The 17,114-nt window shown below is 39.8% G+C and overlaps 1 protein-coding gene across 1 annotated transcript in view; it reads left to right on the forward strand.

Moving 5' to 3' along the window:
* Window positions 1–17,114, forward strand: part of GRIN3A (glutamate ionotropic receptor NMDA type subunit 3A) — an 83,458-nt gene that overhangs the window by 43,076 nt on the left and 23,268 nt on the right. The window contains exons 2-3 of the mRNA XM_053465859.1: window positions 6,369–6,973; window positions 10,401–11,448. Of these exons, the coding sequence (XP_053321834.1) occupies window positions 6,369–6,973; window positions 10,401–11,448 (1,653 nt within the window). The remainder of the gene's footprint in view (window positions 1–6,368; window positions 6,974–10,400; window positions 11,449–17,114) is intronic.

Raw genomic sequence — 17,114 nt, forward strand, 5'->3', positions numbered from 1 at the left:
GTGCAAGGTTGACAGTGGTCATTTTGGACATATTTTACATACTACGTCAGGCAAGGGCTGAAGCTGATGGGTAACAGTGTCAATCCATGCAAAGTAGGTAAAGGGAATGTCCTAAAACACTATTGAAGTGAAGTGACATGCTGAAATTGGGTTACCTGGTCCATTTTGTTTTTGGAAAGTCAGTTCTACGTGTACCATTCATCCATACTAAATCATGGAGCTATGACATTGATACTTCCTTTAACTAAAAATGTAATTAATATAGATTAACCCCTTCAGTCCCTTATTGACGTACTGGTACGCCCATAAAACGCATCTCAAGAAACCCCTATGGACGTAACGGTACGTCCTGACATTCTTGCAGTGACCTGGGCTCCCCTCTGTTACAGTTTGCTGACGTCACCCGGAAGGTCATCGGACGACTCTGCAGGGTCTGTCTAGACCCCGCTGGGATATCCCATTTCTCCGATGAGGTACTGATCACAGACACTGTGATCTCTATGCAAGTCTGTGGGGACTTGCATAGAGATCACAGTGGGATTCGTGCAGGGAGATCGCAGGGAGGATCGTGTTTCTCACTGTTCTCACATACTGACACAAAAGAAAAAAGCAAAAAAAGTGTTAGTGATTTTTTTTAACAATAAAAAAATCACTAAAATAATACAATAAATAATATTAAAAAAATTAACAATAAAGTGAGCTAAGTGATGTAATTGTGACATCACTGGCATTAATAACATGTTCAAGAGGTCCCTAAGAAGACCTCTAACCATACTGCACTTACATGCTGCAATTACCAAAAAATACAAAAAATAAAATACAAAAATAAAAAAAATATATTAAAAAGATAATAATAATAAAAAAATTAAAAAACCCTTACATCTCATTGCCCTAACACAACATCTAAAAGGTATAACCCCCTGCCCCCACTCACAACCCCTAAACCCGTTAAGCCATAAGTATAAAAAATACTACCTTATAGGGTACTATATGTAAGGGATGGATATGGCCCTCTAGAAAGAATAAAAACACTAAGGATGTGGGGTATTTCCGCAATCAGGAGATGCAGCTAAACAATGTTGGCCGGGTTTCTCTGCAGTAACACATACCCTGTGCAAAAAAATCTAACACAGAAGTGTTGGTGAAAAAAAGCGCAGGAAATAATTTCTGCAGCCACCTTGGACAGTGATTAGTGGGCAAATAGCTGCATGAAGAGTGCCCAAATACCCCTGGTATGATAGTCTGGTTTGTCAGCTTTACAGAAATATATATACTTTTGTGGGTATTTTTGGTTTATTTGTTTAAAATTAGAGTTGCAATCCCATCATACCTAATGTAAAAATTCTACAGCTTTGTAAGGAATAATGTACACATTATAGTATGTTCCTTATAGGTGCTGGGAAAGTATGGAAATTCTATATAAAAAAAAGGTACTTCTGAAATCAGGACACCTAAATTGATAATCTTGGAGGGGATTTTCCATCACTTCAGAGGGGAAAATATATAAAATATTAGGTGTTTTTAATTTTCACTAGTTTTTACTAAATTTCTCATCCTAAATCTTCAGCTAATTATCTAACTATGATATCAAAAGAAAGCCATTCTCTCCTTGAAAAAACGATATATAGTTTACATGGGTACACTATTTGCAGGAAAGGGGAATAATAGTTGAACTGACATACCGCGAAAATGGCAAAATTGCTCCGGGACTTGAGGTACCAAAAAAACCATGGGACTGAAAGGGTTAACAATAACAAACACAAACCTGGTGTTCCATTTTGTTACATCAAAGACCAGTGGTGTATTCTGGCCTAAGCCTAGGGTGGCAGTTTTATGTTTAGCTTCTCTATTATATACTTGGGGCCAGATTGCCCTGGGCTGATGGGGGAGATCAGAGAGCTCCCTTGTAAGTGGCCCATAAACACCATGGACTATACTCATTGACCCAAACTAATTTGGGCAAATTTTGCATTTCATTTTTGGTCAATTTGTTGGACATTCATGGTCACATATCCTCATTAAATCTCTCACAGTCTCTCACTGTCTCTCTGTCAATGTCTCCCTACCTTCTCCGCCAACCATTCTTTTCTGCAGTTTCTCTTCTTGTCTTGCCTCTTCTTGTTCTTTCGTCCTGTTGCAGAAATATTATTTATCGTTTTATATAGGGTCATATTCCGCAGCAGTATCGCACAAGTCCAGAATCATGCAGACGGATCAGCGGTGAAAAAGAAGAATTTCTTTCTCTGTTGATTCATCTGCATCATTCTGACCTCTTGGACTACTTCTGCAATAGGGCATAGCCACGGTGTGTACTTCAAGGACAGCCTTTATGCTTTGTTTTAGTTTGTTTCGTTGGACATTTTTGTACGTTCAAACAAAATTTTGCAATTTGTAAGAACAAAATTTTGTACAATTCATATAAGTCTAAGGGCAGAAGGGGTGCTGCCAAGGACTAGGGTTATAGCCAGCCAAGATACATCGATGACAAGGATAGTCTAAATGCAGATAACTTTTACGATATGTAATGATCTATGAGTTGGATTTACGCATTAGTAAAACTATAACCGGTTAGTTAAAAAAAATCACAATCTACAGGTAATTGTAGTAAATTAGTTTAATGGTACTAAAAGTCTTTATGAAGCAGAGTTGTCAGCAATAAAACACCCATAATGCATTGTGATACAACTTTCTAACCAAATACAGAAAGAAATAAGAAGAAAAGTAAATGTGGTGGGGAAGACATGGAACTTATTTATTTGAAAGGAAGTCACATATAAAGCAATGTTAGAGACTGAAGAGACTGAAAAACGGAGGGACAGAAGCGGTTGTTACGGAAATTTGCCGTGTGTGAGAAAACACGTCGGACAATTCGTTTCGAGTTTAGTTATTATAGGGTAATATACCCACAGGGTTATTTAGTTACCTCGGCTACAACTGTCAACGCATCCCCTTGGTTAGTAGGGGGGCTTTCTCTTAACTTGTGGTGGTTGGGGTGACAGGAAGGACAGGTGAATACATTTGCGTGTTGCTTGCTTTTTTTTTAACTTGCATACACTTGCATCTCCTGCATGCAAATTGTTTATAATTTTGCTAATGTGAGTTTTAGTGAATTTGCAAGTTGTCTGTTATAAACACTCATTTTTAGCCACCATGCAAGCACTCACAGTTTATGGAACAGACCTGCCTAAAATGACTCAAGTATCCTTTCAGTAGGAATGAGTTGAGTGCATACCTGGGAACTTTTTGGCTCCGGCCTTCCCTTGCGGGACGAGGCCAGGACTGCCCACTGACGTCGGGGGAGTTCCCGCTGATGTTGGGGGGGTTCCCGGTGACGGCAGCGGGAAACACCCCCATTGCAAGGAAAAAATGAGTGGGGAGCGGGGCGTGTCAACACCGCGCTCCCGCGACCCGGAGGATTCGGGTCTTGACCCAGAGAACCAGAGGAGCAGCGCTCACCGGCAATCTCCCGGTGAAACCCGGAGAGTTCCCAGGTATGGCTATCTGGGTTTTAGTTAGTTACTGAGACATTTTTCATTGTTTAGCAAACCCTTGATGGAGGCCTAGATTTAATTTACTAATGCAAATGCGAAGCATGCCAACTGTTCCCACTGCTTCACTAATTGTGTCTAGTGCTCCTATGCCCCAGTTGATCGGTTATTTGTTTGTAAGCTAATATCAATGTTTTATATAGAACAGAGAAAAAAACAAGGATAACATTTGTATGTTTTCAAAGGAGAACTGAACATGCCTTCTGGCAGTCAAGAGGTTAGATGCACAGACCATGTTCAGTAAAGTTTATTGTAACTACGGAGTGTGAAATAAAATACTTTCCAATTTCTTTATGTTTGCGCTCACTGAGCCGTGGTATTAGGACCCCTGAGAGATCTGCTGTCTTAGCCATAGTGATAAATTACAACAGCACAAGCCCTCAATGAAAAGTAACCTTCTGGGTGCAGGGCACATCTTTTCTGCTTTATTTTTGTGTGTGTGTTTTTTTTTAATAGTGCATAGCATTTATGAAATACAGCTGATAAAATAAAGGGGAATTGCCATTGTGATTTTTCCCTGTTGGATTAAACACCCAACTGCCCTGATTTTCAGTCTTATACATTATAGGTTTCAAGTCAAGGAATGTGTCTCTATTTTTAAGAGAAAAGCAGGACTAATTATTCTCAAAGGACAAATAAACATACTTTGGAATTCCTCATGTTTACCTTGATCTTGGTTCTGCAGCTCTTTTTGTTACACATCAAAAAAATACCCTATATATCCCCATATATTCCAAACAAAGCAGCAACATTAACTAAAACTAAATAATTTTCTTAAAATTTAGATGTGGTTGTACATGCTTATAGATTGCCGGGTGAAGCACCGCTTCTCCGGGTCAAGACCAGAATCCTCCAGGTCGCGGGTTCTTGACACACCCCGTTCCCCGCCCATTTTCCCTTTAAATGGGGGTGTTTCCCCACTGACATCGGCGGGACATCCCACTGATGCCAAGGGACCTCCTACTGACGTCAGTGGGAACTCCCACCGACGACATGGGACCACCCCCTAATGTCAGTGGGCAGTCCTGGCCGCATCTCACAAAGGAAGGCTCCGGGTAGCCGGAGCCCAGAAGTTTCCAGGTATGATGATGGGACCTCCAGCACACCAAAATTTATCAGCGAGTTTTTTTAAAAAAAAATGTTATACAAAAATAAACATATTAAGTATATTTTTGCAGGAATATGGTTTTATAGCGTGGTGGGGGACTAGTGATGTCTTGATCTCCTACTGGTGTGCACGCTAGCCAGTTTATCATACAATAGCTCAGTAGGCACCATGCTGTCTCTTTAACTGTGTGGGCAGCATTGGTCACCATAAATGTGACATCAGTTTTAATGAGCGTTTTGTATGTACTCTTGATCACACAAGACTTCCACCCAAGGACGTAGGAGTAGGCTGCCCTCTACACGAAGAAACCTTTTTAAACAATTTATTTCAGCAGTTGGGATTGGGAGGTAGGAGGACAGTGAGTCTGCATGGTCAGACACCGTTTCTCTTTCATAGTGAGAAAAGGAAGCATACAATATATGCCTATATTGCAATAATAGTTTTAAAGCATTCAATTGAATCAGTAGAATGTTGTTGGCAGACAGATGGCTGTAGAGATATGGACAAGATTTGGAACAGTAATGCAAAAAAATAAAATAAAAAATACATGACTTCCTTTCATTCTTTTAAAATCACTATTAATTCAATCTATTTAAACATTAAAGGTAAACTGTAGGAGAAAACAGAAAAATGGAGGCCACGTTGCTTCTAACAGTCAGTACGAGAATGAACACAGTTCTGATAATTTTGAATTCTGGCCAACGTGGTTTTGATTGATGTTTAACGTAAAAGTTAAATACTTTGATAGATAGCCTCCTTTTCTGTTATACGGTAATAGTGACCGCTTTCATTTTAATGTCAACTAATGTCTGCCCTATGATCTAACACAAGATGGCTCATGTTACTTTGGACTGTTAGCCTTGTGTTTCGCTGATTAATGAGGTCCTTATAGAGTCAATCAGAAAAGTACAAAAATTCTCTAGTCTATTTTTTACTGAAAATTGTTAGTTTGTTGATGGTGAGTGCTGGTAAGTGAATGATCAAGCATTGGATAACCCCTTTCTTTAATGTATAAAATGCAATACATTTTCTTGAGAGAACACACTTAACCATTGGAGCATAAAAAATGCAATGCCAATATACATTTAGTTATCTTGACATAAGATACCCAAGAATACCTGGATATCTTCTTCCAAATAGCAAACTTTTGGATGCTCTTAAATATTTGCAACCGTTTAATAACTGTTTAGAAATTAAACGTCGGGGCTTAGGTGTGAATTCAAGTGCAGTTTTCCGCATTCATACCTAGAAACTTCCCAGGGCAGGCTAACCAAAGCTCTTCCTCATCTGGGGGTGTTGTTTCATGAGGAGGCTAAGGGTAGCTGGTAATGTAGGCAGGGATACTCTTATATAGAGATGAGTCTTGAGTAGAAGGGAAAGTGTAGAAAGGAGTGGCCCTGAGAAAGAGTAAACCCGGAGACCCAGGGAAGCATCTATTCACCTAGAGACTCTGGGTCAGACCCGAAAAGTTTTCAGGTTTGCTCGTATTATTTATGTTTAAATGTCTGATAAAATATTGTAATAAACCAACAAACTGAAAATACAGTGTGTGTTTTTTATTATCTTATATGCAAATTCTCGCTGGTGAACGTATATCCTTAAGTGACCCTCTAATGCACTGAATATATTAGTCTTTGATTGTAAAGTAAAGTTATGTTCTTTATATAACTTTAAAATGGCTCATTTTAATAATATATTTTTTCTTTATGCAGAATCCACTTCACCTACAGCTTAGTCTTGAAAACTCATTAACGTCGAATGCGGAAGTCACCTTTTCCATCTTGACCATGAACAGCTGGTACAATTACAGTTTATTGATTTGTCAGGACGACTGGAATATAACAGATTTTCTCACACTGGCTCAAAATAATTCGAGATTTCACCTTGGATTAATTATAAACATAACCGTAAATCTGACTTTAAGCAATTACATGATGAGCTACTTGCAATTAAACTTGGAAAGCATAAAGGACACCACATCCACCATTGTTATGTTTGGTTGCGACATGGAAGACACAAGACAAATTTTTGAAATGGCTACCCATTATGGAATTGTGTTACCAGAATTTCATTGGGTTTTTGGAGACTCGCAAAGCGTTGATGAATTAAGAACTGAAGGATTGCCGCTGGGACTTATAGCTCATGGTAAAACAAGAGAGTCCTTCTTTGAGCACTATGTACAGGATGCAATGGAGCTAATTGCAAGAGCCGTCGCCACGGCTTCTATGGACCAGCCAGAACTAGCACTTATTCCCAGTACGACCAACTGTATGAACAGAGACACCATGAACCTCACTTCTGGGCAGTATTTATCAAGGTATGGCTTCTCATTTAATCACTGTTTGTGAATGATCGAATAGTGGATTTTTGGTCCTGAAAACAAATGTGTATTTCAGTTTTAATAGAACCTTTTAGAGAAAAAAACTTTGACAGAAGGATATATTAAAGATATTCACATATATGATATTTTTGTCAAAAAAAGCTGGATTAGGCTATTATAAAACCATATTTATAAAATTGAATGGCTTTTATTGAAACAAAATCAAGCAAATAAAACCTACTCCTATTTGGGAGGCTTACTAAACAGTAGTCTTCATCTGACCAGGTCTGGCCAGTTTAACTGGTTACAAGTACAAAATAAAAACAGCAAAAATTAAACAGTTTGTCAATCAAAGCTGTCGCTTTTATTAGACAGGTGTGAAAAAATGCTGTAAGTAGGAATGCTTTCAAAAATAAATATGTTAACAGTTTACTTTTATCATTTAACAAAGTGAGTAAGCAAGAAATCAGAAAGAAAATAGAAATCAAATCAATATTTGGTATGACCACCTTCAAAATAGCATCAATGCCTCCAGGTACACTTGCACAAAGGCAGGGAATTTGTATGCATATACAGTGGATATAAAAAGTCTACACACCCCTGTTAAAATGCCGGGTTCTTTTTTTAAAGAATGAGACAAAGATAAATCATGTCAGAACTTTTTCCACCTTTAATGTGACCTATAATGTGAACAATTCAATTGCAAAACAAGCTGAAATCTTTGAGGGGGGGATAAAAAAACCTCACAATAACCTGGTTGCATAAGTGTGCACACCCTTAAACTAATACTTTGTTGAAGCACCTTTTGATTTTATTACAGCAATCAGTCTTTTTGGGGGTAGGAGTCTATTAGCATGGCACATCTTGACGTGGCAATATATGCCCACTCTTCTTTGCAAAAGCGCTCCAAATCTGTCAGATTGCGAGGACATCTCCTGTCCACAGCCCTCTTCAGATCACCTCACAGATGTTCAATTGTATTCAGGTCTGGGCTCTGGCTGGGCCATTCCAAAACATTAATCTTCTTCTGGTGAAGCCATGCTTTTGTGGATTTGCGCTTTGGGTTGTTCTTGTGCTGAAAGGTGAACTTGCTCTTCATCTTCAGCTTCCTAACGGACGCCTGAAGGTTTTGTGCCCAAATTGCCTGGTATTTGGAGCTGTTCATAATTCCCTCCACCCTGACTAAGGCCCTGGTTTCAGCTGAAGAAAAACAGGCCAAAGCATGATGCTGCCACCACCATGCTTCACTGTGGGTATTGGGTGTTGTTTTTGCCCCAAACATACCTTTTGGAATTATGGCCAAAAAGTTCAACCTTGGTTTCATCAGACCATAACACATTTTCCCACGTGTTTTTGGGGGACTTGATGTTTGTTTTTGCAAACTTCAGCGAGCCTCGGATGTTTTTCTTTGTAAGAAAAGGCTTCCGTCTTGCCACCCTACCCCATAGCCCATTCATATGAAGAATACGGGAGATTGTTGTCACTTGTAGCTCAGCTTGTTTTGCAATTGAATTGTTCACGTTATAGGTCACATTAAAGGTGGAAAAAGTCCTGACATGATTTATCTTTGTCTCATTCTTTAAAATCACAAGAACCTGGCATTTTAACAGGGGTGTGTAGACTTTTTATATCCACTGTAGTTAGATGTAGGATTAAATAATTATACCAAACAGGTGGTGATTATCATTAATGTGATATGTAGGTTTTAACGCAATGATTAACTAAACTAGAAACAGCTGTGTAGGAGGAATACAACTGGGTGAGGAACAGCCAAACTCAGTAACAAGGTGAGATTGCTGAAGTTTAATGTCAAAAGTCATACACCATGACAGGACTAAGCACAGCAACAAGGCACAAGGTAGTTATACTGCATCAGCAAGGTCTCAACCAGGCATACATTTCAAGGCAGACAGGGGTTTCCAGATGTTGTATCCAAGCTCTTGTTAAGGAGCACAAAGAAATGTTGAGGACTGTAGATGCAGAGATCAGCCAAGGAAACTTAGCGCTGCAAATCAATGACACATTATGCTTACTTCCCTTGGCAATCAAAAGAGGTCCAGCAGTACCACCAGCTCAACAGTAGGGCCCTGGTACACCTATCTACTGTCCTGAGAAGTCTGGCCAGAATTGGTCTTCATGGAAGACTTGTGGCCAAAAAGCCATGCCTCCGATCTGGAAACAGGGCTAATCGACTAAACTATTCACGAAAACACAGGAACTGGGATTCAGAAAAATGGCAGCAGTTGCTCTGGTAAAATGTTTAAATATTAGCAGCAAGGCTAGTAGAAGAAGGCAGGCAATTTGCAGGCGATACTAATGCATGGTGGAAATTCCTTGCAAATATAGGGGTGCATTTCTGCAAATGGAGTTGGGGATTTAGTCAGAATTAATGGTCTCCTCAATGCTGAGAAGTACAGGCAGACACTTTCCAACAAGGAGTCCTGATGGTTATGGTCCCCTACAGAGCCCTGATCTCAACATCATTTAGTCTTGTTGGGATTACATGAAGAGAGCAGAGCAACTGGGCCGTTTTGGAGGCAAAGGGTGGTCACACCAAATATTGATTTGATTTAGGTTTTTTTTTCTGTTCACCTAATGCATTTTGTTAAAACATGTCTATTTCTTTTACTATATAAACAGTATATTTAATAACATCAAGGCATTATTGTTGTAGCAATAACATTTCTGGTTGTGGCAGTATTTTTCAAATTATTGTTGAAAAGAAATCTCACAATTATTAGAAATATTAATTCATTTTTTTATTTTAATTTGAAGGTTTTTTTATTCTTCTTAAAATTTAGATGAATGCAAATAACTCATTTCGTAATAATTTAATAACAGTTTAATAATTTAACCTATCCCCGTAAGTGTTCAAATTTTAACTTGAATATTTGAATATTACAGTACAGTTAAGATATAATATTAAAGAGATGAAGTGGAATGACACTTTGTGAAGAAATAAAAAGTGACCTAACATATGTTTGCAGCCGTCTGTTTACCTCTTCAAGTCCAATGCATTTTTAATAACCTAAAGGTTGAAGCTTTGATACTTTTACTACATTTATTAAAAGAACATGATTCAATTTTTCCATGTTTAGTGTTCCCACACAAATTATAAATGGTTTGGTTATCAGAGATCCAAGCCAAGTCTGGACAGACCTTCCCGAGTCTCTGCTCTCCAGTCCTTCTGGCTTTGTCAGCAGCGATACTCGTTAAACTGGACGTTTTGTGGACTAATGTCCATGAGGTTATAAAGGAGTCAATATTCCAATTACCAGTGAAAATATTCTGATTGTCTTAATGAATACAAAATTTTTATGTAAACCTAAGATATAGATAGATAATAGAAAGTGAAAATAAGAGATATACAAAGATTGTGTTTTAATAATATTTACTGTTATATATTCTTTTATATTTCAAACAGGTTTTTATCTAGCACATCATTTAGTGGTCTGAGCGGACACATCAAGGTTAAAGATTCTGCAGTTATCAACTCAGAAAATCATTACTTTATTTGGAATTTACAACACGATCCTCTTGGAAATCCAATGTGGACACGTCTTGGGAGCTGGCAAGGGGGAAAAATTATTATGGATTATGGACTGTGGCCAGATCAGACACAGAGACACAAAAATCAGTATCAACAACCTACACGATTACACCTCAGGGTTGTGACTCTTATTGAACCTCCTTTTGTGTTTACAAGAAATGTTGATGATGATGGCCAGTGTCCAGCAGGACAGTTGTGCTTAGATCCCATGACAAATGACTCGGGTGTTCTAGATAACCTCTTTGAAAGCTTGCAAGGAGATAACGACACAGTGCCAATTGAATTAAAAAAGTGCTGCTATGGCTACTGTATCGACCTTTTGGAGAAACTAGCAGAAGATATGAACTTTGACTTTGACCTATACATTGTTGGTGATGGAAAATACGGGGCGTGGAAAAATGGTCACTGGACAGGACTAGTAGGTGACCTCTTAAGTGGTGCTGCCCATATGGCTGTCACATCATTCAGTATCAATACAGCAAGAAGTCAGGTTATTGATTTCACCAGCCCATTCTTTTCAACCAGTCTGGGTATTTTAGTAAGGACCAAAGATACTGCCGCTCCAATTGGAGCTTTTATGTGGCCACTTCATTGGACAATGTGGCTTGGGATATTTGTATCGCTTCACATTACGGCAATATTCCTAACACTTTATGAATGGAAAAGTCCCTTTGGGATGACACCCAAGGGCAGGAACAGAAGCAAAGTGTTCTCCTTCTCCTCTGCTCTAAATGTATGCTATGCCATATTATTTGGCAGGACAGCAGCCATCAAAACACCCAAATGTTGGACCGGAAGGTTTCTAATGAATCTTTGGGCAATCTTTTGTCTGTTTTGTTTATCAACATACACAGCTAACCTTGCAGCCGTCATGGTAGGAGAAAAGATTTATGAGGAGCTTTCTGGAATACATGATCCTAAGGTACATCTAACCATACAATATAAAATCAATTGTGCTTATGAGTCAGTACTACAAAATCATGTGTGATACTATATATGTAATAACACTATGTCCTGTTTGAACAGACCAGAGCCATAACTTCCATGGGCAGTGGGGATCATGGGCCAGCTGTGGAAATTCTGACACCACTAACCAGACAAAGGAGCTGTAATATCAATACAGGTCTGTGGAGTTACAACACAGATCTCCATTCAGGACACATCCTGAATGGAGAAACCACAGGGCCCTGGTGCGAAAATTGCACCGGGCCCCCCAACTTCAACTATACCTACACATACATGCTCACACACACACAAGTACACATCCATGCTCACACACAATTACATATGTATGCACACACAAGTACACACATGATTACATAAATACACACAATTACACAAGTACACATCCATGCTCACACACACAAGTACACATGCGTGCTCACACACACACAAGTACACATGTATGCACACAAAAGTACACATGCATGTACACATACACCATTGACTGGTATGAGGAAACAGGAAAGGGTTGCATGGGTCACATTGGGCTCCCTAGAGGCACAGGCCTTGTGCAAAAACAGGATAGTGGAGCAGCTATGCGGGACAATGAGGCAGTGCTCGAACTTTGTGACTGTCCCACAGAAACCAGGACACTTGGATGGTATGCTTAAGGAGCCCTGAGTCTGAAAACCATAATATTGTATTTGGCCATGTGAATGTTACTGAAAATATATGTATTTGTATATTGATTTAAAAAAAACGATTGCAGTTCTGAAGCGCTATGGGGATTTTGTCACAACATTTAGTTGTTACAAGACATTGGTTAAGTCAATGTAAACTTGTGAAATGCGAGTAAGAGAAATGGCAAATTCCCCGTTGCTGAGCAATCCTGAGGTTCTGCATATTCTACCTCCTTTAAATTTATAAGTGGAACTTGCAAGAGAGTAATGATTTTTTTGTGAATTTTTCAACTGTAGGATTTTGATCTTTTCTTGGCATTCACAGACAAATATCAAACTTTCTACAAGCCGTAATTGGAATATCTTTCAGACATGCTTTTCAATTATGTTACAGATTTCTGCCACAGGATAGGTGCAACTGCAGAAAAATATATATCTGTGTTTAAAATTAACCCTAAATATAGCGATAGTCCAAATGCATTAATTTTCAAATATGCATACATTTTTACTTAGGGATTCATCGCAGCTTCAAGCAGGATCTCTGTTAGATCCAAGGATCCCTCTTGCATAGTCATCAGGGTATTTAAATTATTTTAAATTTAATTTATCAATTTGAAGCCAGTGATTCTGGTTCCCTTCTGACCGGGGAGACTACAAAATAATGGTGGATATATACATATCCAGCACGTTTAAATGCCCACTGTAATTAATAATCACTTTCTACATTATGTTGGCTAAAAGAAATCATGAATTTCTTTTTATGTGTTCGCTAACAGTAGTCTTGTAAGTAATCACTTGGTCTTATATTTTGTTTTTGTGTTTTTAGCAAAGGAAGATTCATTACTTTAAGTCAATATTGGCAATTATACCATTCCTTACAGAATTAAAATATGCACAAGTAAGAATCAGAAGAAAACATCTTTAATGCTGTAATTTACCTCCAGAGCACGTAAATCAGATATCCCTTGCTTTCTCTTTCTGGAGCAAATTAACATAATGAACACCAGATTCCAAAATCAGAAACCTATAATTTGTGTTAACTAATTTTTTTCTCCTCACTTTGAGTTTGCTCCTTAATTGTCTCTTCAATCTCTTGCATAGTCATCCTCATACGATGCAATAGGATGAGAGATTGGTTACTGTGTTCCATGAAACCGGTATCAATTAAATTGGGATATGTATATTGGCTTACTAATTTATGAATGCATCAGAAACATACTGAAGTTTGGATGTACCGTGTAGGGAAATGTCTAAAAATGAGTTAGTTAAATTGGGTTTTAAAGCTAGATTTTCTGAGTGATTCTTCTAGGAATAAAATTAAGCTGTAGCCTTTCAATGAGAAACAATTTCCAATATGCTATTTGTTTCCATACCACCCACTGAAGAAAGAAATATATGTTTTCTCCTATAGTAGGATAATGTTAATGTTGAAAACTTATTACGAATGCCTTTAGCCAGAGCCAGCCTAAGACTGGCACTAATCCGACTCCCGGCGTTGGTGGGCGGACCGCCGCTCGCAGATGTCGGGCGCCCGATAACCTGGCACCCGGCTCCGGCGGGCGGATCGCTGCTCGCGGACGTCGGGTTCTCGACCCCTCGGTTCCCGGTACCAGAGGACGGGCTACCGTCCGCGGTAACCGGGAGTTCAAGATCCCTCCCCGGAGCACCGGTGCCGGCGGCTGCAATATCCGCCGCCGGCACGGCGTCTGAGTCTGAGGTCTCCCCGGCCTCCATACTTACCTCCTCTTCTGGTGGCTACCGAAGGAACTCTGGGGCGCGGCTATGCCGCGTGACTGGCATCGGGGTGGTGATGGACGGCTGAGGGCTCGGCCGTGATGTCAGGTTGTAGGCGGGGTTTTAGGTTGGCGCCGGCTTTTAAAACCCGGAAATCCGTTTCTCCTGCACCCTGTTGTGGTCCTATACCTCGTATATTGCTGAACTCCTGATCTTCGTTATTTTGACCTTCTGCCTGCCTGATTACGCTTTTGGATTGCGTTTCTGTACCTCTGCTCGGTGATTTGTGTACCAGTTTGGCTCGTCTGACTACCCGCTCCGTGTCTCGACCCCCTGGCTTGTGTGACTACCTGCTCTGTGTACCAGTTGACTCGTCTGGAGATTCCTTCACCTGTCTACTCAGTACCTATATCTACCTGCCCGTACTAGGCCTCCTTGCTGTTGGGATCCTCTAAGTCCTGGTTCTCTGTTACTTGTATCGGGGGACTGGGCAGAATAACTCCTGCGGTAAGTGCCATTGTACGGGTAGTCCTGACAAAGACATTGTGCTGCCCAGGGTCCAGGAATGAGATGCTGCCCCCTGAAAAAGCTCACACTCTAACGCAATTGAGTTAGATAATAATGTAATTCAGTTCGCCTGTAAAGCTAATGACAGTGTTCAGTGTGCATACAGCACACTAGACTTGTCCACATGGACAGGGCCGGCCCCACCTATAGGCAAAGTAGGTCATTAGAAGCGCGGCCGTAGCCACTTGATGGGAGGCAGGCAGCCGCGCAGGCTGCAGCCGCAAGCCGCAGTCATTCAGTAAGCACGGCACAAGGAGGGGCTTGTCGGGGTGGAGCCAGGGGGCGGCAAAATTATGTTGCACCAGCCCTGCACATGGACCAAAGACGATTTTAACAAATTTTTAGTTTTATTTTTGGTCCATTCTTTTTCAAACAACAATCTTTTGTTTCCTGCCTTTTCTCTTTAGACAAAATTTGGAGGGCTTTCTCCATTTGGAAACAACTTTTGTTGTCACTCACGCTCTCACACTGTGTCAGACTCTCATTTACTCTCTCTCACACGCTCATGTCTCGCTTTCTTCTCTGCCGACGACTTCCATGCACTTCTGCAGCTCCGTTTATTCTTTTGCCTCTTCTTGTTCTTCCTTATTTAATTGTCCCCTTTACTCGAGATCCGCTCGGTAAACCATGCCTTCCGGGGCCTCCACACACACCCTCTCCCCTGATTGGAGGAATGGGGGAAAGGCTGTCCCTATGGTGCGTGCTGTGGCTCCGCTCTTTTGCAGAAGTACTCCCAAGAAGCCATAATAATGCAGACGGAATCATAAAGAAAGAGAGGTGCTCAAACGTTTCTCCTTCTCTGCAAATCAATGGGCAATATTCTGGCCTCTTGGAGCACGTCACATGGGTACAGCCTCTCCCCTATTCCTCCAATCGGGACAGAGGGTGTGCGGAGTGGCTCCATCCCTTTTTGTGGAAGCACTTCAGGAAGCCTGGTTTCTTTGGTTGGACAAAGAAAGATGAAGAGGCAAGAAAAGAAGCTGAGCCGCAGAAAAGGAGACAGGACACGGAAGCAGTCAGCGGAGAAGGTAGAGAGACATTGAGTAAGAGTGTTAGAGAGAGTAAGTGTGAGAGCTCTGCTTAGTTTTCGTTTATGGAGGTCACTCCTTGTGTTCCTACATACGAATTAACGAAATTGGCAAATTTCGCTGAAATTTGAATTTGTATGAATCCGAATGTCTACAGCAGACTGAACGCATACTGACGCCTGAAAGAACATGTATTCTAGCGGCAAATTGCCACTGGGACCCATGTAAGTGCCAGCTCTGCTTACATCAGTTTAGTGTCTTTGTGCCTATGTTTTTTAGTAACAATATAATATTCCATAGATCACAGTGCTTATACTATTTAGATCCATGTGTTTTGGCACATGCTTTCCTGAACTCACACTAATGAGATATTTTTCAACATTTCTTGAAAATGTTTTTGAAAAATATTTTTTGAAAATTAATTTGGCCCTTCCTATCAATAGAGTAAAAAAAATAAATGTCTATATAATTCCTTCTTTTATAGTGAGGAAAGAAGCTCCTGGAGAAATAATATATTTGATGCTATCTAACGAAAATAACCTCCTGTGGATGAGGTTGTTTTGAAGAGTTTAACTTTTTCTAATGACCTTAAGTCAAAAGTAAAATTACCTGTGGTTTCCAGCATGCAAGTTTTTGAAGTTTATACATCGCCATCAATCACCTTTCTAGTTTTACTATGATATAAAATTACTTTGAATCATTCCTAGTTCAAAATCTAATACTTTGGTATAGAGTGTAATTCTAGAACTTTTATGAGTGCTAGCAGCAGAAGCATTGGGAACAATTTAATGGACGCAAGCAAAGGACATGAAGGAGCACTGAAGAAATTATTACAAATGTGTTATGTTGCTAACCCTCATGATTAATCTAAGACCAAAATGGTTCTTCCTTGATAACATTGCATTATATGGTCTTAATAGGTTAGGAAAGTCCAATAACATCAAACTGGAAGAATTTTTTTTTTAAAAAAAACAAATTAAACCAATGGAGGAAAATGGTATCTGAAATCAGAAATGCAATCAGAAGGGTAGAAAAAGGCCTAGGTTAATGAAAAAAATCGTAAAGCAAATCACATGAAGGAACTTCGAAGTACGTCAAATGCAACCTTCAAAGGTTTTTCTATTAGACTGCACATTGTTAGAAAAATGACATCACATTTTAATAACTTGGATTTATAGGGCAGAATAATCCATGTCCTCTGGATTATATGAAGACAGAAACATTTTGGGGAATTATGTCTGATGCGTATAGAGACATCATAGAGCTGAAATTCCTTCTAGACTTGAGTGGACTACCAGAATTTCTAAAAAACACTAACAATATATCATTCACCTCTCTCTAGAGATCCACTGCCGGCCTACCGCTCCCTGATGGTACACATTACTGAGAACCCTAAATTCCACCTTGTTACCACTACTGATGACCCAACTAACTTCTTTTTGGGCATACCCGACCAAGTTAGCTCCTTTTTAGGGGGGGGTGCGAGAGTGAAGAAAGAACAAATCCTTTCATCACAAGACAGATTTGAGTATTACACTTAAAGTAGACATGACCAACATGGCTTTTATGTCAGCAAATTTTTGAGAAGTTTTGAGGGACTGAATGAAGCTGCCGGTTGTGAGAGGGCAGAAGCAAGT

This window comes from Spea bombifrons, chromosome 1, assembly GCF_027358695.1.
Source record: "Spea bombifrons isolate aSpeBom1 chromosome 1, aSpeBom1.2.pri, whole genome shotgun sequence".
Classification (NCBI taxonomy): Eukaryota; Metazoa; Chordata; class Amphibia; order Anura; family Pelobatidae; genus Spea; species Spea bombifrons.